A 26571-nucleotide genomic window follows, 5' to 3' on the forward strand; every position below is an offset into this window, starting at 1 on the left:
GTTCTTCCTGGTCGGATCAGGTCGCATTATCAGAAAAAACGTATAGTGTAAGCCCATTAGTGCAGTATAGTTAGTACCCATTAGTGCAGTACCATGTGATAGGCTACATGATGAATGAATTGTCATGTGATACATGTGATGACACACAAGTAAACAATGCCTCCCATCATGACAGAGGCAGACAGATCCCCTCTCACCATCTCCTCAGACGATCACTCAATGGTAAAGAGAATAAGAGGCTTTTAAATCGCAACAGCTAATTGTACTAAGGCCATTCAGAGCATGCAGATACCAACATAACACTAATCAGTGGAAAACAATCTAAACCATCTCCCAGTCTTGTAGATTTAAAAAAAAGTTTCAGTTGGTGGGTCAAAACTGAACTGAAAAATAAACGGTCTAAGAAGCCACCTCCAGATCATGAACTGGGCGCACAATATGGGACAGATAAACTTGGCACTACAGCTGCCTAACACCCAAATTATGCAGGAAGAGACAGACAAAGACTAAAATACAGCAGTATTTAGAGCAAGTCGGTGTGCCAGTTAAATGCTGATGATTAGGTGGACCCAGTGGCTGATAGAAACACTGAAAGGGGGAGAGATACGTTAAATATGATGCAGAAATGTGTGGTCCACCTCCTCTCCATCCATCGGTGATAGATATGATACTCTCAGACCTCTAACTAACTTGTAGCCTAACTGTGAGAATTGGCCCATGGGTGGATCAATAAAGCATTCTTCACCAAAAATGCTTCACCTTACCCTGGACACTAATAGCTCTGGTCCAGTTCATTAGTGTGCCTTCCTTCACTTCAAGTACTGGAGGAACCCGCACAACAACAACAAAAATATGTGAAAATCACATGTTCACATGATAAATGTATGTTTTCACATGTTGAACGTAGATTTGATGTGAAACCATATTTTCACATGTACAGTCTACATGTTAACACCTTTTCACGTGAGGAGAATAACATGTTTTCACCTTACATGTGAATTGAAAAGCAATCACGTGAAAATCACATTTGCAGTTTCATATTTAAGAAATGTCACAACCATTGTAAGTTCACATGTGGGGGTGAAAGTGTTATTCTCCTCACATGTGAAAAGGTGTGTTGCGGTAGCAATGTTCCAAATGTGGAATTGCAAATTCTGTAACCCTATAAAAAGGTTACGTAGCCTACCTACCTGAGCATAAAAATAATGATTTCTTACTTCTGAGCTATCCACTCTATTATTAGCCTTCCATTTCATCCTAGCTAGCCATGTTTAGCTTCTGTTAATGTTAGCTGTCCATTGGTTTTTGTTACATTTAATAAACAGGCTTAAATAGGATGCATTTGAAAATGTGTGAATTTGTTTTCTTTTGGAATTAATATAAACAGACACCTTCCTTTCTACAACGACAGCCTACCGGGGAACAGTGGGTTACCTGCCTTGTTCAGGGGCAGAACAACAGATGTTTATCTTGTCAGCTCGGGGACTCGATCCTGCAAACTTTCGGTTACTGGCCCAACGCTCTAACCACTAGATTACCTGCCGCTCCCCACTAGGCTACTCGAGTTAGCATTTTGTCATTTTAGTGCACACGTTTTTTTATCGTGATTAATTATATTGTCTGAAAGCGTTCAAAATTCAATGAAAACATCCAAAATACATTATCTATACAGCTAAAAACAATGTGATGTCAAAACAAGTTGACATTGAGGTTAAAGTAAGTGTGCTTTATCAATTTGCCTGATTCTGCTAACAGATACTTTGGACATAATCAAGAAGTTAATATTTTAGTAGTCCTCAACTAGCAGCTTCATTAAATAGTACACGCAAAACACCAGTCTCAACATCAAAAGTGAAGAGGCGACTCCGGGATGCTGGCCTTCTAGGCAGAGTTCCTCTGTCCAGTGTTCTTTTGCCCATCTTAATCTTTTCTTTTTATTGGCCAGTCTGCGATATGGCTTTTTCTTTGCAACTCTGCTTAGAAGGCCAGCATCCTAGAGTCGCCTCTTGACTGTTGATGTTGAGACTGGTGTTTTGTGGGTACTATTTAATGAAGCTGCCAGTTGAGGACTTGTGAGGTGTCTGTTTCTCAAACTAGACACTCCAATGTACTTGACCTCTTGCTCAGTTGTGCACCGGGGCCTCCCACTCCTCTTTCGATTCTGGTTAGAGACAGTTTGCGCTGTTCTGTAAAGGGAGTAGTACACAGCGTTGTATGAGATCTTCAGTTTCTTGGCAATTTCTCGCATGGAATAGCCTTCATTTCTCAGAACAAGAATAGACTGACGAGTTTCAGAAGAAAGAATTTGTTTCTGGCCATTTTGAGCCTGTAATGGAACCCACAAATGCTGATGCTCCAGATACTCAACCAGTCTAAACAACAGTCAGAACAACAGTTTTCAACTGTGCTAAGATGATTGCAAAAGGGTTTTCTAATGATCAATTAGCCCTTTAAAATGATAAACTTGGATTAGCTAACACAACATGCCATTGGAACACAGGAGTGATGGTTGCTGATAATGGGCCTCTGTACGCCTATGTTTAAATCAGTCGTTTCCAGCTACAATAGTCATTTTCAACATTAACAATGTCTACACTGTATTTCTGATCAATTTGATGTTATTTTAATGGACAAAAATGTGCTATTCTTCAATAAACAAGGACATTTCTAAGTGACCCAAACTTTTGAACGGTAGTGTACATTGCAATTCTTTTCAAATGAGCGATCGTTCATGTGCAAAGTATTCATTCTCATGAGCATAGCTTCCACGTCTCTCCCACTCTTTATTTTTTCCCCTCCCTTCCCATTGTGTAACCAAACAGTCATATCAGGTTAGTCCACTAGGGACTTTAAATTGCATTATGTTAGTAATCGATAATCTATACTGTGTGTGTTTATGTAATTCTGCATGATTATTTAGTTCGTTAGTAAATAATTAAGCCAATTTGCGTATCACTGATTCATCATTTAGGCTAGGGTTCGTGCAGATTTACGAGGTCAACAACATTCAGAATGAGACTGATATGAGGAAATTATTAATTATTGACTGTTATGATATCAAGATATTCCGATATATTCTTGAGTTAATTCGGGAAACGGTAACTCATTAAACAAACTTTTCCCATGGTGCCCCAAGATACTAATTAGTTAATTGTTACATGATTAATTTAAATAGTATAGTTAATATAGTTAATTATTCGATAAATAGCATGTCATCACATGAATGATAGTCACGTTTTTTTTAAACATTTGACAGCCCTATTTTGAATTGAACAGTCAATATTCTGATATTGAGAGAAATTGATAAGAAATATGCATGGTCAAGACATTGCCTTCTCCCATGAGAGACCTGGGATCTAATCCCGCCAGTATCAAAAGCACATGCTGGTTTAGAATATCACATGTGATATGTTGGAAAACCACTTGTCTGAGTCACGTGAAAAATCCATGTAAAACTTCACGTGTCCGAAAACCATGTCTGGTCCGTGCATTTTTTGTTTTCACGTGACATTTCTCACGTGATTTGTTAAAAATGTGTTTTGTCATGTGATTTTCATGTTTTTTGTTGTTTTAAGGGCACTCAGTGCAGCAACCCCCTAACTAATAAACATGTACGTGTAGACAACCAGACTAAATAGCCCTTAGTGCATTGCTGTTGTAACTCACTTGACCAGTATCCTACATGGATTTTTAAAATCTGATGTCCCCCCAGGTGAAATGAAGAGGGGAGAGAGGTTGCTTACAAATGTGTATATCAATGTTCAGTTATGGACTTCTTTCAAATTATGTATTATGCCAACATAAGAACACGCAAAAAGTTTGAATTTGACTCTGATGGTGGCACGCTCAGTGGTGTAAAGTAACTAAGTAAAAATACTTTGAAGTACTACTTAAGTCGGTACGTTTTTCAGTATCTGTACTTTACTATTCATATTTTTGACAACTTCTATTTTTACTCCACTAAATTCCTAAAGATATGTACTTTTTACTCCCATACATTTTTCCTGACCCCCAAAAGTGCTTGTAACATTTCAAATGCTCAGTCTGAAAGCGTTCAAAATACAATGAAAATACATTATCTATACAGCTTAAAACAACAATCCAATGTGAAAACAAGTTGACGTTGAGGTTAAACAAAGTGTGCGTTCATCAATTTGCCTGATTTTGCTAACTGTTACTATGGACAAAAATCAAGATGCTAATATTGTTGTAATGGTTTTTGTATATAAAAAAAAACCGTATAGATCAATTTGAGCAAATTCTGAATTAGCGATTAATCGTTTGCTAAATTGCGGAATGATTTATACTGAACAACAAGTTTTCCCAAAACGTTCTTGTATATTCTTGAACAGACTTTGAGATATGTTTGCTCCGCTCAGTGGATGTGCAGGGTGTGGCTTGAAGCAATGATTGACCCAATTAAAGGGAAGCGATATATTTTGAAGCCACAACACAACCCCTCCCCGTTTTTCCCTGGTCGTTCAGTACTGCGCCGTTTCCGTTAAATTGAACGTTCTATTACGTTTTAATGTACTGAACGCAGCCCTGCTCTGAGGTCACTGACCTGGCTTCCTGCGGACTGGTCTTTTCTTGCCGCTGCAGAACCGAATTTTGTTGAAGACAGTAAATATATGCCTCTCACACAAGGAGCGGGGATCTTTGTTGGGGCTGGTGCGCCGTTTCGAAGTAGCGACCTTTTCGCTGTTTGCCTCTCTTGCTTGACGTTTCTGTCGTATCAGGGAGCTGGCGAGCGCCGCCGCCATCTCCCCGGTAGACTAACCTTAGTGTAGACCACTTGGATCGTCTCCACATCTACTATGAGCGAGATGTTGTCAAGATATTGCTGAGGGTGCTGGTTATGGCTGGTCCAATGCATAAGGTTGCATAAGTGCGCCATAATGATAAATATGTAACGTTAGGTAAGGTGCATAAAATGACTGAACTTGCTGAATGCTGAAATCAAACATATTTGCGATCTAAATAATGGTAACAACATCGATATACATATGAAATATTGCAAAGGCAGTCTTTACAAATAGGTAGGCTACTATATCTCTAAATAAACTCATTTGTATTTTACATTCAGCACATTGTTTCTCCAAGGTACTCCTCTTTATCTCCAGTCCAGATTATTCCCAGTTATCCTGATAAAATGTCCCGTGAATAGTTTCATTATCCATCGTTTTCACTCCTCGTCAATTTCTAGTGCTCGACATTGCACAACTTTCTGAGTTCACTGTTCATGTACGCGGACACACTGTTCACCAGCCCGCGGACGGCATTGCCTTTTGGTCTACTACGGGCTCGACACTCGAGCCACACGTAAAAAAAAGCCAAATTCGAAACCTCAATGTTCTCTGGAAGACGGAGAGTTACAACAAGTTGAAGAACAGTCGGAAAATATATGTTGCCATGACAGGTAATGAGCATCCTAAACTGACATCATTCTTACACATTGCGTGCACACTAGGTGAATCAATCTTCCCACGTCATTTCTTAAAAATGACTTTCAACCAACGTGGAATAGTCGTTGAATTGACGTCTGTGCCCAGTGGGAAAAATCGAAGCACAAATCTCACTTGTAGCCTGTGGTGAAAACTACTATCAAAGCAACCGGTGAAGTCCACTCTTCATTGCCTGGTTTGCAATCAGCCTTTCTTTTTCGCTCTATGCAATTCTACGTGACTGTGGTTCGGGATGAGGAATTCTCGAGGCTGAGAGAAAGAGAGGGAGAGAAAACCAGCGAGAGAGGGGGGAGCGGGTTTTAGCGAGTGTGTGTGTGGTTGAGAGAGAGAGGGAGAAAGGAGGGAGAGTTAGTGAGAAGTAGTGGTGGTGCATTGTAAACGAAAGTGATGGTGGGCTGCTTGGCAGTAGGTGCGCCAACAGCAGTTAAATTCCATAATTCAAGGCTATGAGAAAGGCAGTTCTCCATTACACAAACAGATCTCGCGCACCAGACATACTTCCTGCGCGCAATATAGACCATGGACTGGGGGCGAGGTAACGCAAACCTAGTCCCTAGGCTAGTAGCCTGTATCTGTACCTGTAGCCTACCACACACATGGACCAGCTGGATACCGGCTGTCCCGAGGCACTGCTTCTTTCTACCCTTATACTGTAAACCTAATTGAAAAAGAGAGGGTATAGCAAAAAAAAATCTTCCCACCTTTATTTAACCAGGTAGGCCAGTTGAGAACAAGTTCTCATTTACAACTGCGACCTGGCCAAGATAAAGCAAAGCGATACAAACAACACAGAGTTACACATGGAATAAGCAAACGTACAGTCAATGACACAATATTAAAGTCTATATACAGCATGTGCAAATGAGGTAAGATTAGGGAGGTAAGGCAATAAATAGACCTGAGTGGCGAAGTAATTACAATTTAGCAATTTAACACTGGAGTGATAGATGTGCAGAAGATGAATGTGCAAGTAGAGATACTGTGGTGCAAAGGAGCAAAACAATAAATAAATAACAATATGGGGATGAGGTAGTTGGATGGGCTATGTACAGGTGCAATGATCTGTAAGCTGCTCTGACAGCTGATGGTTAAAACTTCTTAGGGCTAGGGGGCAGTATTCGGAAGTTCGGATGACTGACGTGCCCAAAGTAAACTGCATGTTACTCAGGCCCAGAAGTTAGGATATGCATATAATTGGTAGTATTGGATAGACAACAGTCTGAAGTTTCTAAAACTGTTCAAATAATGTATGTGAGTATGTCACATACATCAGATACAATATTTGTATGTCAGCTACCAAGCGTGGAATCCAATGATGTACTCTTCTTGATGTTATCCTCACAAATAATGCTCATGACCTCTCTCAAACTGGACAGTTTTATCTCAATCTCTTTATTCAAAGACTCAATCATGGACACTCTTACTGACAGTTGTGGCTGCTTTGCGTGATGTATTGTTGTCTCTACCTTCTTGCCCTTTGTGCTGTTGTCTGTGCCCAATAATGTTTGTACCATGTTTTGTGTTGCTACCATGTTGTTGTCATGTTGTGTTGCTACCATCCTGTGTTGTCATGCGTTGCTGTCATGCTATGTTGTTGTCTAGGACTCACTTTGTGTAGTGTTGTCTCTCTTGTCGTGATGTGTGTTTTGTCCTATATTTATAGAATTGTTTAATATATACTTTTAATCCCAGCCCCAGTAGAAAGCCGTTTGCCTTTTGGTAGGCAGTCATTGTGAATAAGAATGTTCTTAACTGACTTGCCTAGGTAAATAAAGGTTAATAAAAAAAATAAAAAAAATGTATTGTATCCGATTAATCCAAGTAAGTAGATGCAGCAGGGGGGCAATAAAGTAATTTGATTCGCTTTGATAGATGACCATAGGCACATTGAAACAGATGATATCAGCAATGAAGGTCCAATGGTCTGATCATTCATGGCTATCCTATACCACATTGTGCTGAGAAATGGCTTTAGGACGCTTCCATAAACAGGGCGATCTCTTGTCATAGCCCATCACTTAATATTCCCATCTCTTATTTGTCCGGAATGATAGCGCAGTTGTGGAGTGTTTTGGTGATTCTCATGTTTTAGCAACTGAGACAATTCGATCCAGTGCAGCTTTTTTTTTTTAGGTTACAGCGAGTGACACGCACGCAAGTGAATCGTCCACCGTGAACAAGTCACACACTCATGCTGTTCTAAAATGGATCACCGAGCGGGCCTCTCTCTCTCTCTCCAAACCCCTCTGTCGTGTCAAGCGCAAATTATTCACGCAGGATACTCCTCGCTGTGCATCTCTCAGGGCCGATGCAGGTTAAAAGGGTCTTGTTCCATGTGGCACAGGGACATTTTTTTTTGGGGGGGGGGGGGCTCAATCAGGGTCTCAACTTACTGTTGATAGTTAGAATAGTAGAATATACAAGGTCAATTGTGGATGTGGAGCAGCAGTTTTTCACTGACAGTCACTCAATTAGCCCATGTCAGCTAACGGGTTTTATACTTGTAGTAATCATGGTTGAATTACCGAAAGGGGGCCCCCATTGATTCTGTTAGGGACCCTCACCAGATATCATATTAAAGACTGGGGATGGGCCAACAACATGTTGCTTAGGGCCGGCTCTGATCGCATGGGGAGGCAGGTAGCCTAGTGGTTAGAGCGTTGGACTAGTGACCGAAAGGTTGCAAGATCGAATCCCAGAGCTGACAAGGTAATAATCTGTCTTTCTGCCCCTGAACAAGGCTGTATTTGAAAATAAGAATTTGTTCTTAACCGACTTGCCTAGTTAAATAAAGGTAAAATAAAAAATACAAATATGTGGGTGCCAGGAGCCACTACGGTCCTTGGATGTACACAGAGAGATAATAATAATAATAATATGCATGTCAATCTTTCCTGGCTGAAAGTGGAGGAGAGATTAACTTTAAGTGGAGGTATTGACATGTTGAATGCACCAAGCTGTCTGTTTGAACTACTGGCACACAGCCATGCATACCCCACAAGACATGCCTCTTCACATTCCCCATGTCCAGAACAGACTATGGGAGGCGCACAGTACTACACCACTACCACATATCTACAGTACAAAACCCACGTGTACATAGAGCAATGACTACATGAAACTATTCCACATCAAGTAGTAAAGCAGTAAAATTTGATTTAAAAAAATAGATAAAAATACACCTTATGGAACAGCGGGGACTGTGAAGCAACACAAACAGACACACGCACTATACATACACGTACACGTGGGTTTTGTACTGTAGATATGTGGTAGTGGTGGAGTAGTGGCCTGAGGGCACACAGTGTGTTGTGAATGTATTGTAATGTTTTAAAACTGCATAAACTGCCTTAATTTTGCTGAACCCCAGGAAGAGCCCTTGGCAGCAGCTAATGGGTATCCATAATAAATAAAAATACAAAATTATGAGTTCATCCCTGGGCTACATCATGACGCATGCCCACTGGGCTAAGTTGTGTCGTATAATTTTTCTGGTTGAGTCCATTTGGGCTGTAAATGCATTCCAAATGCAGTGATGTCCTTTGCTGACTTTGTCACAAGTAAAAGTTGATCAATCAGTAGGCCTAATAGCGACGACTGGAGATTTATCGGTCAGTGACTGAATGGGAATTCATGTGGATTTTTTTATCCATTTTAGAATAAGGCTGTAATGTAACAAAATGTCGAAAAAGTCAAGGGGTCTGAATACTTTCTGAAGGCACTGTACGTACATACATACATACATACATACACAGTACCTACGGAAAGTATTGAGACGTATTGAGAGTATTGAGTATTCCCACAGTTGACAGTGCATGTCAGAGAAAAAAACAAGCCATGAGGACGAAGGAATTGTCCGTAGAGCTCCGAGACAAGATTGTGTTGAGGCACAGATCTGGGGAAGGGTACCAAAACATTTCTGCAGCATTGAAGGTCCCCAAGAACACAGTGGCCTCCATCATTCTTAAATGAAAGAAGTTTGGAACCACCACGATTATTCCTAAGCCACTCCTCAGTAAAAGACACATGACAGCCAGCTTGGAGTTTGCCAAAAGACACCTAAAGACTCTCAGACCATGAGAAACAAGATTATCGGGTCTGATGAAACCAAGACACAGTGGCCTCAATCATTCTTAAATGGAAGATGTTTGGAACCACCAAGACTCTTAGCACAATCTTGGCATTCTCTCAACCAGCTTCATGAGTTAGTCACCTGGAATGCATTTAAATTAACAGGTTTGCCTTGTTAAAAGTTATTTTGTGGAGTTTCTTTTCTTCTTAATGCATTTGAGCCAATTAGTTGTGCTATGACAAGGTAGGGGTGGTATACAGAAGATAGCCCTAATAACTTTTGAGAAAATGGCCCTTGAATGTTTTGGTACCTACTGGAGAGGTCTTTTGTCTCCCTTAATTTGGTTTTCATACAGGATGTTCACAGTCAGACCGTTGGAAAAGGTCAGACATTTAAGTTGCCCAGGCTCCCCCTTTGGATAGATCCAATTGAAAAACTTTACTAGCTATTCTGGATGTCGGCATATCCAACAGTCTATTCCAAAGTCTCACCATACACACCTTCCATCTCACCTCACAGGGTTCCCAGCCCATGTTCCCAGTTATTGCAAGTATAGGTGCAAACTTGTGGACACCTAAAAAGTAACGTACTCCTCTGTTATGGATATGTTCATTTTTGAGATACCTCTTTGCACCCCACACTCCTGCTGAATGGTCCAGAACAGGACACATGCATGTCTGATACAGTTTGGAATACGTAGCATAACCAATATCTTTGAGTGTTTCTGTTTTTCTATAACTCCCCCAAGAGCTCTACTTCCTGATTCGGACAGGGCAGATGTTTCGTATAGAAAGGTAATATGTTCATTAAAAAAAAAAGACCAAATATATAGAATTGTTACTGAACTCAAGAATGTCTTCACCAAAACACTTCTCTTAGTACCCGTTTTTCTAAAATGCATTATCTGTGTTTTTGTCCGGTAGTCATGAGTCTCCATCTTTTACAACAATTGACTGCACATAATAACATGTTCTGCAGGTCTTGTTCAGTTTCAGCCATCAAAATAATATCATCAGTATATAAAAGGATACTTAACATTTCATCATATCTTACTCCAATGTTTAACTGTTTAATATATTTTGCAAAATCATTTACTAACATAGCAAACAGTCGGTGATAAGGCGTGTCTTTGTTTTACACCCGAGGGTGTGGGAAACCAATCGGAACAATTTTCATTAATTCGCACACAAGCAATTGCTACTTTGTAAAGAGACTGGATTGCGTGATGAAATTTCCCATCAACTCCTGTCTTTAACAAACTATAGGCTAAAATATCCCTATTTACAAAATCAAAAAGTTCTCTGTAAATCAATGAAACATGCAAAAGTAGGCTTCTCTTCGTGTTATCTATTTCTGATTATTCTACAGACCGAGAAGATATGATCTATACAGGCTCTGCATGATACACAGTGATGGGACAGAATGGATAGAGGGCATGTAAACCATTAGACTGCATGGAGCTTGGTTTGGCTGCCAACCTCGTTCTCTATAATTCTCCTGATTGCCACTCAACCCCCCCCAGCTCTGATCACCTCAGAGCTGAGAGTAGAGGACCCATGTGACTCACAGAGAGGATGCCATGATTAGTTTTCTCACTGACCTGCTTCAGCGAATCAGCAGTGGTAGGCCTACAGTTGGCTGCTGATACTGTGGCCGTGAGTGGCTCAGTTGATTGAGTGTGGTGCTTGCAAAGCCAGAGGTTGTGGGTTTTATTCCCGCTGGGGCCACCCAAAAGCATGACTGAAAGACAATTTGGATAAATTGTATATGTTGTTATACTATAAGTACCTTAAACTCATGGTTTTAACTCCAGTGTTATGAGGAATCAATGGGTATTTTAGCTGGTACATAAAATCATTTTCTAAAATTGGTAATTACCTGGTACCAAATGGTGCAAACTAATTAACCTGTTTGGGCTGCAGGGGCAGTATTGAGTAGCCTGGATAAAAGGTACCCATTTCAAAAGGCCTCGTACTCAATTCTTGCTCGTACAATATGCATATTATCATTACTATTGGATAGAAAACACTCTCTAGTTTCTAAAACCGTTTGAATTATATCTGTGAGTAAAACAGAACTCATTTTGCAGCTAACTTCCTGACAGGTAGTGGAAAATCTGAAATCAATGCTCTGTTCTAGGGCCTGCCTATAAATGTGCTTGATATTTATTAGTATACATGCACTTCATACGCCTTCCACTAGATGTCAACAGGCAGTGAGAGAAGAAATGGAGTGTATAACATGATCTGAGGTCGAATAAAAGCTCTTGGCATGACACCAATTTCCTGTTTTCTGGAACGCGCGAGAAGGGACCTGGTATTGCTTTCTGAAAAGCTGTCGTTATAGACAACTAATATCTCCGGCTTTGATTTTATTTGATAAATGTGACAATATCATCGTAAAGTATGTTTTTTCAATATAGTTTTATTAGATTATTGAAATTTTTTCGGGACGTTAGGCGTGTTGCTTTGTCTGCGTTTGTTCACGAAGGAGAGCTTCGCGCCACTTTGCTAGCTTTCCGTGCTAATTGACTGGAGAAGAGGACATTCTAAAACCAAACAACGATTGTTCCCGACAAAGGACCCCTTGTACAACATTCTGATGGAAGATCATCAAAAGTAGGACCCATTTTATGATGCTATTTCATATCTGTCGAACATGTGTACTATTAGTTTGCGCCCAGATTTTGGGCACTCTCTCGCTATAACTAAGCTGGATGTCGTAATGAAGTTATTTTTAGAATTCTAACACAGCGATTGCATTAAGAACTAGTGTATCTATCATTTCCTATACAACATGTATTTCTTAGTAACGTTTATGAATAGTTATTTGGTCAGAATAGTTGTGTCATAAAAATATCCGGACTTTCTGGGAAAAAGATGCTACGTTAGCACAATGTATAACCACTGATTTCAGCTCTAAATATGCAAATTTTCGAACAAAACATAAGTGTATGTATAACCTGATGTTATAGGACTGTCATCTGATGAAGCTTATCAAGGTTAGTCAAAAATTATATATCTTTTGCTGGTTTGTTACGATCGCTAACTTTTGCTGCTGGTAAATGGCTTGTGTTTCTGGCTATTGTGGTAAGCTAATATAATGCTATATTGTGTTTTCGCTGTAAAACACTTAAGAAATCGGAAATATTGGCTGGAATCACAAGATGCCTGTCTTTCATTTGCTGTACACCATGTATTTTTCAGAAATGTTTTATGATGAGTATTTAGGTATTTCACGTTGGTGTCTGTAATTACTCTGGCTGCTTCGGTGCTATTTGTGACGGTAGCTGTGATGGTAGCTGCAATGTAAAACTGATTTATACCTCAAATATGCACATTTTTATAACATGTTATAAGACTGTCATCTGATGAAGTTGTTTCTTGGTTAGTTTGGTTGGTTCTTGGTTAGTTAGGTTGGTTTTGTGCATGCTACCTGTGCTGTGAAAAATGTCTGTCCTTTTTTGTATTTGGTGGTGAGCTAACATAAATATACGTGGTGTTTTCGCTGTAAAACATTTTAAAAATCGGACATGTTCGCTGGATTCACAAGATGTGTATCTTTCATTTGCTGTATTGGACTTGTTAATGTGTGAAAGTTAAATATTTCTAAAAAATATATTTTGAATTTCGCACCCTGCACTTGGCCTGGCTGTTGTCATAAGTGTACCGACGTCGGGCTTGCAGCCCAAAGAAGTTAATATTATACCACAGCATTGTTGAATACTTGTATCTGATTGGTTAGAAAGGCATTCTAGAATGGACATTAAAACCAGCTATTAGAAAACATTGTACCATTAAACTTTTTCAAACCGGTAACTTCTACTTGGTACTCATCCCGGATCACCCTCATCAGTAAAAAAGCTGACTAGCATAGCCTAGCATAGCGCCACAAGTAAATACTAGCATCTAAATATCATGAAATCACAAGTCCAAGACACCAGATGAAAGATACACATCTTGTGAATCCAGCCATCCTTTCTGATTTTTTAAATGTTTTACAGGGAAGACACAATATGTATTTCTATTAGCTAACCACGATTGCAAAAGACCCAACTTTTTTTCCCCACCATTTTTTTACTGCATAGGTAGCTATCACAAATTCGACCAAATAAAGATATAGTCACTAACCAAAAAACAACTTCATCAGATGACAGTCTTATAACAGATTTATTGTATAGTGTAAGAAATTGTAATAGAGACTGGAAACTAGCAATAACTACACTTCAACATAAGCCATATTTTAATCAAAAATATACATACTCCTCATTTCTCTTGGACATATGCTGGACTTATTAAAGACACCAACTACAGACACACATAATTCCCCTGCCCCATAATAACCACAGAACACACCCAACCCCTGGTTGGAGCTCAGGACAAAGAACTATCTCAGGAACCAATGGAACGTGGACACTAGGCCTGTTCAGGACTACCCAAGACCCAGATCGACCAATCGGAAGGCCGGACTCGCAGATCTACCTACTTTGCTTGTTGTCTATATAGTACTGTACAATTCTTGAAACTACCTCTTTCCGGACGATTTCATACAAATCAGACAGAAAGAGCCGTGCCGCACGCTTTGCCTAATATCTTTACACTTGAATAAATCTGCCTTATTATACAATTATCCACCTCGTCCTATTGTCTCCTCTTGTTCTCCTGTCAACAGTAAACGTTTTACTAACAATAGCATATGTTTTGTTAGAAAATTTTGCATATTTCAGGTATAAATCATAGTTTTACATTGCAGTCACCATCACAACTCTCACCAAAGCAACTAGAATAACTACAGAGAGCAACGTGAATTACCTAAATACTCATCATAAAACATTTATGAAAAATACACAGTGTACAGCAAATGAAAGACAGCCAATATTTCAGATTTTTTAAGTGTTTTACAGCGAAAACACAATATAGCATTATATTAGCTTACTACAATAGCCTACCACACAGCCCCATTCATTCAACATAACGTTGGCGATAGCGAATAATCCAGCAAAAGATATTAATTTTTTCACTAACCTTCTCAAACTCCATCAGATGACAGTCCTATAACATGATATTACACAATAAATATATGGTTTGTTCGAAAATGTGCATATTTAGCTGCACAAATCGTGGTTTTACAATGTGAATAGTAGCCAAACTGCAAACAAAATGTCGGGAGAAATCTTGGGAGAGGCACCTAATCTAATCAATAACTAATCATAAACCTGACAAAAAAATACAGGTTGGACAGCAAATTAAAGATACATTAGTTCTTAATGCAACCGCTGTGTTAGATTTTTAAAATTAACGTTACTACGACATACAGCGTACGTTAAAGCGAGACCGCGCCGAAATTAATGGCGGAATAATAGTTTAACATTTGACAGAAATATGAATTAACATCATAAATAGTTCTTACTATTTGATGAGCTTCCATCAGAATCTTGTACACGTTGTCCTTTGTCCAGAATAATAGTTGCTCGGTTGTAGAATGTCGTCTTCAACTGTGTAATTAGCAGCAAACGTTAGCCATGTGGCGCATAAGTGGCCAACTCAGCATAACGCAGAACAAAGAAAATACCGAAAATCGCATTAAACTGATATAACTCGGTTTAAAATAACTACATTATGATGTTTTTAACACATATATCAAATTAAATCAGAGCCGGAGATATCTAACTTATAAAACGAAAGCTTTTCAGAGCGCGATGGAGAGGTCCTTCCTGCGTCAGGTCAAACCATGAAAAGACCAGTCCTTCCGTTCCAACATGTCTTGTTCCGCCTCAGATCTAGCTAGACACCCCCATTCCAATTCTCACTGCCTACTGACATCTAGGGGAAGGCGTATGCAGTGCATGTCGACCCATAGATTACATGCAAATTTATAAACTGACCCTGGAACAGAGCCCCCGATTTCAGATTTATCAGTTCCTGACAGGAAGTTTGCTGCAAAATGAGTTCTGTTTTACTCACAGATATAATTCAAACGGTTTTAGAAACTAGAGAGTGTTTTCTATCCAATAGTAATAATAATATGCACATTGTACGAGCAAGAATTGAGTACGAGGCAGTTTAATTTGGGAACTAATTTTTACAAAGTGGAAATGGCGCCCCCCTATTGACAAAAGGTTTTAATCAGTCTAAATTACTCTGGGACCATTGAGGAATATTAGGTAATCTGGATATTTGTAGTATTATTTCTAACAGTGAACAGGTAGAAAATGTATTGAATTTGTTTCTCTGCAACATGGCTGAAGAAATCTTACCCTATTTCTGCCTTGAATGTCCCTGGATATTCCATATTCAAGAGGGACAGGTGAGAAGACAGAGGGGGTGGATTGCTTTTGTACATGAAAAATAACTTTAAATGCAATCGTATCATTTGGAAACATGCCAATGACCTTGAATATATGGGGCTGAATGTCTTCCTCTCCCCTCATATGTCTCACTATTATTGGATTATATCGACCACCGAAATCTGATATCTCGTTTTATGACCTTCTAAATGCCATGCTTAAAGAATGTGATCATTAAGGAGATCATCTTCATGGGCGATTTCAATATAAACTGGGAAAACAAAACTTGCAGGAAAACTCTTAAGAGATCAGACTATTTCAACCTGACCCTATTTATTGCCATTCCTCCTCACGCCATTTGCACACACTGTATATAGACTCTCTTTTTTCCTATTGTGTTATTGACTGTACGCTTGTTTATTCCATGTAACTCTGTGTTGTTGTTTCTGTCGCACTGCTTTGCTTTATCTTGGCCAGGTCGCAGTTGTAAACGAGAACTCGTTCTCAACTAGCTTACCTGGTTAAATAAAGGTTCAATCAAATTTTAAATATCATGCTCAAGGAAAGCACCTCTAGTATAACAAGGGCAGTAACTAGAGGGGATTGCATTGTCCCTTTTCGACACAGTAAATTTGGTCAATCGGCCTTCTCTGTTAGAGCTACAATATACTTGAATGCAATGCCCATGGACTAGAGAAGCTGCACGGATTATTGTACTTTTAAAATGTTAATTGAAAACATGGCTCAAATCTATCCAAACCTGTACACATGATTTATGTGGTTCCGCATATGTAAGACGACAGTTGATGATAGTGTTGTTGTTGTTGTTAGAATGATATATTATTGGATGTAATTTGCATTTTGAATGAGTATTTCAATTGTGGCTGTGTAATTGCCCTTACCTGCCCTGGGACTACTGGTGCAAATTAGCTTTTGGCTAACCCCGGGACATTTACATGAATGTTGCATTGTTGTAATATTGATGTTGATGAATGTGCATTGTCCCCTATAAATAAATAAACTTCCTATATCGGGACAGTTGGAAAAAATATCGGGACAAGTTGCAATCATGATGGAAATAGTGGAAAACATGTTATTTATACAGGTAAATGTGTGCTTTAGTATTGTTTGCTTTGGCAACTGTGGTACAAGTGGGATCTACGCCTCCGTTCTGTACATTACATTCGAAAAATGAACTCCGCTGTGTCGTCCATTATTTCCAAGGTAATTTAAAGAATTATCTCTTACATAATTACTCTTACTATTGTGTTATGACCATTTTACTATGTAATTAGGAAATAAATTCCAGAAAAACATTTGTAGCGCAACAAGTGCTACCAACATGTCATAATTAGAAAATGCTGCAGAAATAAAACGCAATTAAAATGTTATGAAAGTTTGCTTGATGAAATTCCAGGCAATAACCTCCAAAACCATTTGACCAAGCAGATCATCCAATCTAGGTGTCAGCACCTAACACCCAATCACAACTCTTCTTCAGTCTTAGACACCCATTCTTTGGCCAATAAGGAGGTTAATCCACCTGTTTCAAGCCACTGGTGAATCCTAACACAGAATATACAGTAACTGTTCCCTCCTTTTATTGACTTACACATGGCTTTAAAGGGATGGTGTGACATTTTGTAAATGTACCTCTTTTTCTACTCATGAACTCACGGATAGCATTTGTATGTCTCTGCATGCAGTTTGAAGGAAATTTAAGGTAGTATCAGGAGCCATTGCTAACTAGCGCAATGACTGGAAGTCTACAGGAACAGCTAACATTTTATCTTTCTGCATGGTAGCTGTTCCTGTAGACTTTAAAAGGTTAATGTTAGTTAGCAATGGCTCCAGAAACTACCTTCAACTTCCTTCAAGCCTTGTTTTAGCATACTTAAATTAGAACTTCAACAGTGCTGCTGTTCAACAGTGTGTGTGTTGCATGGCATGCCTTCACAATCACCATGATGTCATTTCCGTGACCTCTGAGGGTGCACTTTCCCTATCGATTGGGAAAACTCAACACCAGCGCTGCAGCTGAGTGTCAATGGACAGGCGGATCGATCCACTCGCTGCCTGCCGTGAGGGTGACGTTTTTGCTGTCCTCGAGGAGAGTTTTATGTTATGATGTTATTTTCTCCAGGATTTTTGATGAAATGTTCTACTCTAAATGATCCACTGTCTCCTCTATTCTTGATCCTGAGTTGGCTCTAGAAAGTGTAGCCTCCATATTTATTTATCTGGCAGATAAACTTGCCCCTTTTAAACAATTCAGAGTTAAAGATATGGAGGGTTAGCTCTTCGGATCTATCTGAGCTCATTCAGACCAGGCCTTGGACAAAGCAAGGATAACTGACTGTAGTGGATTGGCATTCTTTCAGACAACTGAGAAACATATGTATTGTTTTGATTAAGAAAACCTAAATCAAGCTACTTTTTAAGCTCCATCTCTGACTCTGCTGCTGATCCTTCTAAATGTTGTAAAAAAAAAGTTAATGCACTTGTGAGGGTGTTGGTGAATGGAAAAAATGCGGAGTCAGGCGCAGGACACAGATATGAGTATAGTCCGAAAGTTTACTCAAAAATAAAGATAATGTTCCAATAAGGAAAACACAATATATCCAAAGCACAAGAACCCACATGACAAACAATAACGCACAAAACAGAGAGGGAAGCCAGAGGGTTAAATAAGGAACATAATTAATGGAATAGAAATCAGGTGTGTATGATAAGGACAAAACCAAACGAAAAATGGATCGGTGGCGACTAGAAAGCCGGTGATGTCGACCGCCGAACGCCGCCCGAACAAGGAGAGGGACCAATTTCGGCCGAAGTCGTGACACTACTAAAGCGTACAAATTTCTCTTCTTCCATGCTTAAGCAAGTGAGAAGAATGTGATACTTGAACAGCATTTTATCACCTCGCCAGTTTTTTTTATTTGACAGAAACGGTGGTGTGTTTTACCCTGGTCGACTGCTCTTCCCTCTCCCAGCCTCTAGCTGACTCTGTGGTTAACCCGTCTTCTTTTAATGAATGTTTGTTTTCATTTTCAACAATCTACTACCTGTGATGTCCTAGATGCCTTGCTTAAGATTGGGGCTTATATGCGTGATCCAATTTTGCTTCAGCTCTCTGCCCCCGTTTGCGGAATTATTAACCTGACGATTATATCTGGTACTATCCCCAAGGTTTGGAAGGTGACCTAAATAACTATCACCCTATTTTAAAACTTTCTTACCTGGCTAAAATTTTCGAATCTCAGCCAAGATCTTTCTTATCTATGAAATCAAATGTTATTTGTCACATGCGCTGAATACAATGCTTACTTAATGCAGTTCAAGACATAGAGTTAAGAAAATATTTACTAACTAAATTAATGGAAAATATAAAAAGTAACACAAATTTACCTAACAATAACGTACATCAGTCGAGTTTTAGAATTGGTCAAAGTACTATCATACGATAACATACGCACTATACACACACGTACACATGGATTTTGTATTGTAGATGTGGTAGTAGAGTAGTGGCCTGAGGGCACACACTTGATGTGTCATGAAAAGTGTTATGAAATGTAATGCCAGGTAATATTTTAAACTGCCTTAATGTTGCTGGACCCCAGGAAGAGTAGCTGCTGCCTTGGCAGCAGCTAATGGGGATCCTAAATAAATACAAATATCTAGGCATCTGGATATACAAAAATCTGTCATTTAAAAAACATTGATTCGTTAGTTAAGAAGCTGAGAATAAAAATGGGCTCCATCTATACAAATAGGTTGTGCCTCTCGCTAAATAGTAGAAAGCACATTCAGTCGACGTTCCTACCGGTCCAAGACTATGATGACATCATTAATATGAACGCAGCTACCACTTCATTAAAGCAGTTAGATGCGGTTCTCTACCGGAAAGTTGGTTGGCCCTCTGATGTCACGTACGTCGATACATTGCTATGTTTCCATAAAGCACAAAAACTCCCACTGTACCTAACATCATTACTAACCTTTAGTTACCACACCCGGTCTCTGGAAATTCCTTCGGTCTCTACTAAGTCAGGTAAATCAGCTTTTAGTTTTTTTGCACCTTATTTGTGGATCGATCTTAAAAATGTTGTTAAATGTGAAGTCTTGGTGCCTCTAGAGCAATTCATAAAACTGATTTCAGGACCTTATTACTGATGAATGTGGTTGTTTTTTTATGAGTGTGTTTTCTTTCTGCTTGCATTTTGTATTTGTATTTTGATGTGTGTATTTCTGTAATTCAGGGCTTATCTGTAAAACAGACTTTGGTCTCAGTATGACTCCCTGATAAAATACAAGTTAAATAAAAAATGTCAGATGACTAAAATTCACTCTTTTTTTAAATATTTTTTTTCTTCTAAAACTCACTCATTTCATGTTGCATGCATCCAACTCGTTCTTGAAGTGTGAGTGAATAGGACAACTTTCCTACAACTTCCTCTCTGTGTGTATCTGGCTGAGTCAAACTACAGCACACAGTAGAGGCAGGAGGAGATTATGATGATGACTTATACGGTCTTATCTCCCGTGGGATAAGGAGGGAGGCAACGAGTGCAGTGTGTTTTTAAAGTGTTACTAGGTACACGAAAACCCTCTTGCCCGCCGACCTGCAAGCTATCGGCATTAAACATTCAAGTCAACGTGAATGTTAGCAAGTGTCTTCTTCTTCTTATTGTCATAATGCTGAGAACACTCTGAGGACGCTCTGGCCCAGAGTCAACACTCCCCAGTACCCTGAATCTATTATAGTGCAGTTCTCTCTGCTCGAAAAGCATCTGCACAGCAAATAATATTTGAAATGATCTCAAATACTTTATCTGGGCTTGATTGACGGGATAGGCCGTCATTGTAAATTATAATTTGTTCTTAACTGACTTGCCTAGTTAAATAAAGGTTACATAAAAAAATAAATAAAAAAAAACATTTGAGCATTCCTGACACAATGGAACCAAGTAATGCAAACTTCTGTCCATCTGGCACTCCAGGCAGGCTAAAGCAAACGCTACAAGTATTTGAAAGATTTCAAATAGTATTTGAACCCAGCTCTGTTGCACAGCTGTGTATATTAAGTGTCTGTGGGTAAATAGCCTTAGTAAATAGCTGTGAAGACACACAAATGCAAATAATATGAGCACACAACGAGGCTACTGTACCATGAATCCTAGCAGCATAGAAAGCAAATACTGTGTATATTGATAGGTGAGTTATCCATGAGAAACATTGCCATCTAGTGTATGTTCATGAGAACTCTACTCTACAATGTTCACTACAATGAACATCAGCACTGTCTGATCATATCTGAAGGATGAATGACTGATCTTAAACCCTAAACACAGTATGTTATCCTGTAGTTTACAAAGATATATCTCTTTGCATATTCTAAGAGATTGCACTGAAAGATAGCCTTGCTATTTTAGCCGGCACCCACGCATAGATATACTCTTACTTTATATGGCATATATTCCTCTGTTTCTCTCTCTCACACACACACACGTTAAATGTTTGATGTGTCCACGTCTCTGAGCTCCATTCCACAACTAGTGACTAATTTAGAATTTTGGCTTCTGTAAAATGTATGAATCTGAAACACAACTGGCTTTTAAACGGAATCTAAAAACATCCAGGAGCCTCATCATGCACACACAGCAGCTGTAAGGTACGAGGGCAGCGGGGTATATTAGCCACCGGTTACATATGGTAAAATGTATATTCTGTGGTCAAATAAAATTCACTGGTCACTTTTTTTCAAGAGTGTGCTGCATTCTCCCACATCAGTATCCTTAAATGTAAGTAAATCACTGTACTCTTACTGCTTTCTTTATGCTTAAATAATGACCATCTCTAATTTTACAAAACAGTCAAGAATAAAATGTTATTGGATCAGAAATTCCCAACCCCCCCAAAAACCACACATACAAGAGGCTGGAAGCAGCACAGGGTTAGCTTCTGAGCAGCACCCCTAGAGCCGGTTGGGTGCCTTGCTCAAGATTTCTCTGTCCACCCTGGGAATTGAACCAAAAACCTTTTGGCTACTGGCACCCTCTCTTGAGACTGCCACCACCGTTTTATGATTGAGCGGTATTACATAATGCATACCGTTTCCCTCTCTTCTACCATGTCTGGGCTAGTCTCTCATTTTGAGCCATGTCTGTAAGACAGATAATGAGCTATATCTAGGCTCATCTTCACATCATGTGTTGAGGGTGAAGTTTCCCATAACCCCAGACCTAGGACCAGATGAGGGGCAACTTCTACCTACTCTCTGCACAATCTAGCCAGGTGGGGGTGCTCATGTCAACCATTATGATGTTGTGACAAGCTGAGTGTTGACAAGCAACATAATTTAACGTGATCCTGCAGGTTAGCGCTGGGTTTCTTAAAACGCTATTAACGGGAGATTACATGAATCTCCGGGCTAAACTGGGCTTGATAGCAACGAAAAACCCACAACAATAAAAACAGCAGATCAGGCGTGTATTCATTAAGAACACCATTTACTGTTTAAGAAACAAATGGAAGAAAACACTGTGGGACCTACCCGAATGTGTCCAATAGAAACTCTCGTTTTCATTGCAGAACTTTTTCAGTTTGGAATAAACGGTTTGTTGCAAAACGTTTTGCAAAAGACGAAACGTTTTGCCATAGAATCAGCGTAATGAATACACCCCAGTTGATCTCTCTATGTTACCACGTCAAGTGATTATGATACCAGACAGCTGGTGTAGAATCTCTACTCTCGCCACAATTAAATAGCGACCAATCCGGAACACCGGGAGCCAAGGCTAATGAATGTAAAAAAAGATATACTTATTCGAGTATAATGCCATGTTCAAGTGCTAGTCGGAACTAGGAAACTCAAATGATAACTGGTTGTAGTTATACAAGTGCCTCGTTCAATCAGTTATCAAGTCGGAAATGTCAGTTTCCTAGTTCCGGGTAGCACGTGAACGCATATACAGTTGATGTTGGAAGTTTACATACACTTAGGTTGAAGTCATTAAAACTCGTTTTTTCAACCACTCCACACATTTCTTGTTAACAAACTATAGTTTTGGCAAGTCGGTTAGGACATCTACTTTGTGCAAGACACAAGTCATTTTTTCAACAATTGATTACAGACAGATTACTTCACTTATAATTCACCGAATCACAATTCCAGTGGGTCAGAAGTTTACATACACTAAGTTGACTGTGCCTTTAAACTGCTTGGAAAATTCCAGAAAATGATGTCATGGCTTTAGAAGCTTCTGATTGACTAATTGACATCTAAGGCTAATTGGCATAATTTGAGTCAATTGGAGGTGTACCTGTGGATGTATATCAAGGCCTACCTTCAAACTCAGTGCCTCTTTGCTTGACATCATGGGAAAATCAAAAGAAATCAGCAAAGACCTCAGAAACAAAATTGTAGACCTCCACAAGTCTGGTTCATCCTTGGGAGCAATTTCCAAACGCCTGAAGGTACCACGTTCATCTGTACAAACAATAGTACGCAAGTATAAACACCTTGGGACCACGCAGCCGTCATACCGCTCAGGAAGGAGACGCGTTCTGTCTACTAGAGATGAATGTACTTTGGTGCGAAAAGTGCAAATCAATCCCAGAACAACAGCAAAGGACCTTGTGAAGATGCTGGAGGAAACGGGTACAAAAGTATCTATATCCACAGTAAAACGAGTCCTATATCGACATAACCTGAAAGGCCGCTCAGCAAGGAAGAAGCCACTGCTCCAAAACCGCCATAAAAATGCCAGACTACGGTTTGCAACTGCACATGGGGACAAAGATCGTACTTTTTGGAGAAATGTCTACTGGTCTGATGAAACAAAAATAGAACTGTTTGGCCATAATGACCATCGTTATGTTTGGAGGAAAAAGTGGGATGCTTGCAAGCTGAAGAACACCATCCCAACCGTGAAGCACGGGGTGGCAGCATCATGTTGTGCGGGTGCTTTGCTGCAGGAGGGACTGGTGCATTTCACAAAATAGATGGCATCATGAAGGTGGAAGATTATGTGGATATATTGAAACAACATCAGTCAGAAAGTTAAAGCTTGGTATCAAATGGGTCTTCCAACTGGCCAATGACCCCAAGCATACTTCCAAAGTTGTGGCAAAATGGCTTAAGGACAACAAAGTCAAGTTATTGGAGTGGCCATCACAAAGCCCTGACCTCAATCCCATAGAAAATTTGTGGGCAGAACTGAAAAGGCATGTGCGAGCAAGGAGGCCTATAAACCTGACTGTTACACCAGCTCTGTCAGGAGGAATGGGCCAAAATTCACCCAACTTATTGTAGGAAGCTTGCGGAAGGCTACCCGAAACATTTGACCCAAGTTAAACAATTTAAACGCAATGCTACCAAATACTAATTTAGCATATGTAAACTTCTGACCCACTGGGAATGTGCTGAAATAAATCATTCTTTACTATTATTCTGACGTTTCACATTCTTAAATAAAGTGGTGATCCTAACTGACCCAAGACAGGGAATTTTTACGAGGATTAAATGTCTGGAATTGTGAAACTGAGTTGAAATGTATTTGGCTAAGGTCTATGTAAACTTCCGATTTCAACTGTATATCTCAGGAAATGTACATAGTGAACTCGTACACATTGTCAATACGTAAATAGAATGCACTATTCCAGAACGTGACCTATTGTAGTTTGGTGGAAATCCCCATCAACTGAGGATGAGTCACCATTCTGTAGTTGGATGGACATTATCCAACCAATATGTCAAAATTATGTTGAAAATAATAAACTACATTTATCAATCTGACTCCAATATTATGTGAATAAATATAACAGGCCCTGTACGTCTCTGGAAGAATCCAATCAAGGTAGCGAGCCTTGCATCACCTCTCAGTATAACAATAACGAACATGTGTCTAACTTGCACCGTTATGCAATTATTATGAGACTAGATTCAAATAGCTAATCCTGGAAACCAATACCATTAATTTATTGAGGCAAGCAGATCAGAGATGTGAAGGTGGTACCCAAGCATGTGCTATGTGTATATAACAACTACCAATAGACCTGCTAAATTATAAGTGTATAGTCAATCAAACAATTTGTTGCGGTTTCGGGGGTTGTGTGGTGGATGGATGGTATGTGCCTGCAATGTTTCTTTGCTGTCCGTGGTCTTGGCAGCCAGAAAACAATGTGAAGTATTCCCCAGAGGCAGGGCAATGGACAGCTCAGGGGAAAACTTCTAGACTGCAGCTGAACAGCCACACCTGTCTCCAGTTGTAATCATAGCCAAACTGCAGACAGGTGAAACCAATCATGGCCTCTACTTAACCTCACGCTGGGTTTTCTTTCATTGATCCTGTTTGGTTGAGGAAGTAGGACGTTATTGGGGGGGGGGCATTTAGCAGACGCTCTTATCCACATACATCCACATACAGTAGTGAGAACATACATTTTTACCGTACTGGTCCCCCATGAGAATCGAATGCACAACCCTGGCGTTGCAAGCACCATGCTATACCAACTGAGCCACACATGAGCTTGGTAGTGAGTTCTAAAATGAACAAATTCATGTCTTTTTAACCAAATTCAAAAAGAAACTCACCCCCCAACCTAAATTAAAATGCATTTGCACTTCACTAGTAAAAACAAAACATATGACAACACACCCAGATTCTAGTCTAATCAACTCTATGTAAATGATAGGACCGCACCCCTGTGTCACTCCTCTTTAAACTAGCTGCAGTGCGAAAAACAAAATAACAGTTTCCCTGTAACAATACATCCATAGCACTTACAGTACAATAAAACATGTCAAAATTCATAGCTCTTTCTGAACTCTTAAAACCTGACAATTTAATTCACACAGGAACATTCATTTTCATTGATTCAAGTTCCATCAGTCTTCACAACTCTCCTGTGACCCCAGGACTTCCTTGGGAACGTTTCTTCCTCGGGATTGCCACCAATAAGGTGTGTTTGACCCCTGTGATAGTCAGCCATCCAAACAATGTCATAAATCGTGATTGAGTAATTGCGCTGGGACTAGTGTAACAGTATAACTTTAAACCGTCCCCTCGACACGGGCGCGAACCAGGGACCTTCTGCACACATCAACAGTCACCCACGAAGCCTCGTTACCCATCGCTCCACAAAAGCCGCGGCCCTTGCAGAGCAAGGGGCAACACTACTTGTAGGTTTCAGAGCAAGTGACGTAACTGATTGAAACGCTAGTAGCGCGTACCCGCTAACTAGCTAGCCATTTCACATCCGTTACACTCACCCCCCTTTCAACCTCCTCCTTTTCCGCAGCAACCAGTGATCCGGGTCAACAGCATCAATGTAACAGTATAACTTTAAACCGTCCCCTCGCCCCGACACGGGCGCGAACCAGGGACCTTCTGCACACATCAACAGTCACCCACGAAGCGTCGTTACCCATCGCTCCACAAAAGCCGCGGCCCTTGCAGAGCAAGGGGCAACACTACTTGTAGGTTTCAGAGCAAGTGACGTAACTGATTGAAACGCTAGTAGCGCGTACCCGCTAACTAGCTAGCCATTTCACATCCGTTACACTAGGCACAAGAAAGACGCGAGTATCACCTTCTCTCATTCTTCCACTACACTACCACTTGAATGTCAATGTCTGAGTGGGAAGAATTAACGTTTGCAATTTCAGTGGTGGAAAAAGTACCCAATTGTCAATCTTGAGTTAAAGTGAAAGTCGCCCAGTAAAATACTACTTGAGTAAAAGT

The 26571-nt window shown here is 39.8% G+C and overlaps 1 protein-coding gene across 4 annotated transcripts in view; it reads right to left on the reverse strand.

Moving 5' to 3' along the window:
- The window catches only part of LOC129821714 (fibroblast growth factor 12-like), a 120450-nt gene that overhangs the window by 23244 nt on the left and 70635 nt on the right, over positions 1–26571 (reverse strand). Inside the window, exon 1 of one of the 4 annotated variants that reach the window (XM_055879296.1) lies at positions 4565–5732. The exons of the other annotated variants lie outside the window; for them this stretch is intronic. Within the exon in view, the coding sequence (XP_055735271.1) occupies positions 4565–4763 (199 nt within the window). The 5' untranslated portion in view covers positions 4764–5732. Of the gene's footprint in view, positions 1–4564; positions 5733–26571 lie in introns of those variants that run through there. 4 annotated transcript variants of the gene reach the window in all.

The sequence above is a fragment of the Salvelinus fontinalis genome, chromosome 24 (assembly GCF_029448725.1).
Source record: "Salvelinus fontinalis isolate EN_2023a chromosome 24, ASM2944872v1, whole genome shotgun sequence".
NCBI lineage: Eukaryota > Metazoa > Chordata > Actinopteri > Salmoniformes > Salmonidae > Salvelinus > Salvelinus fontinalis.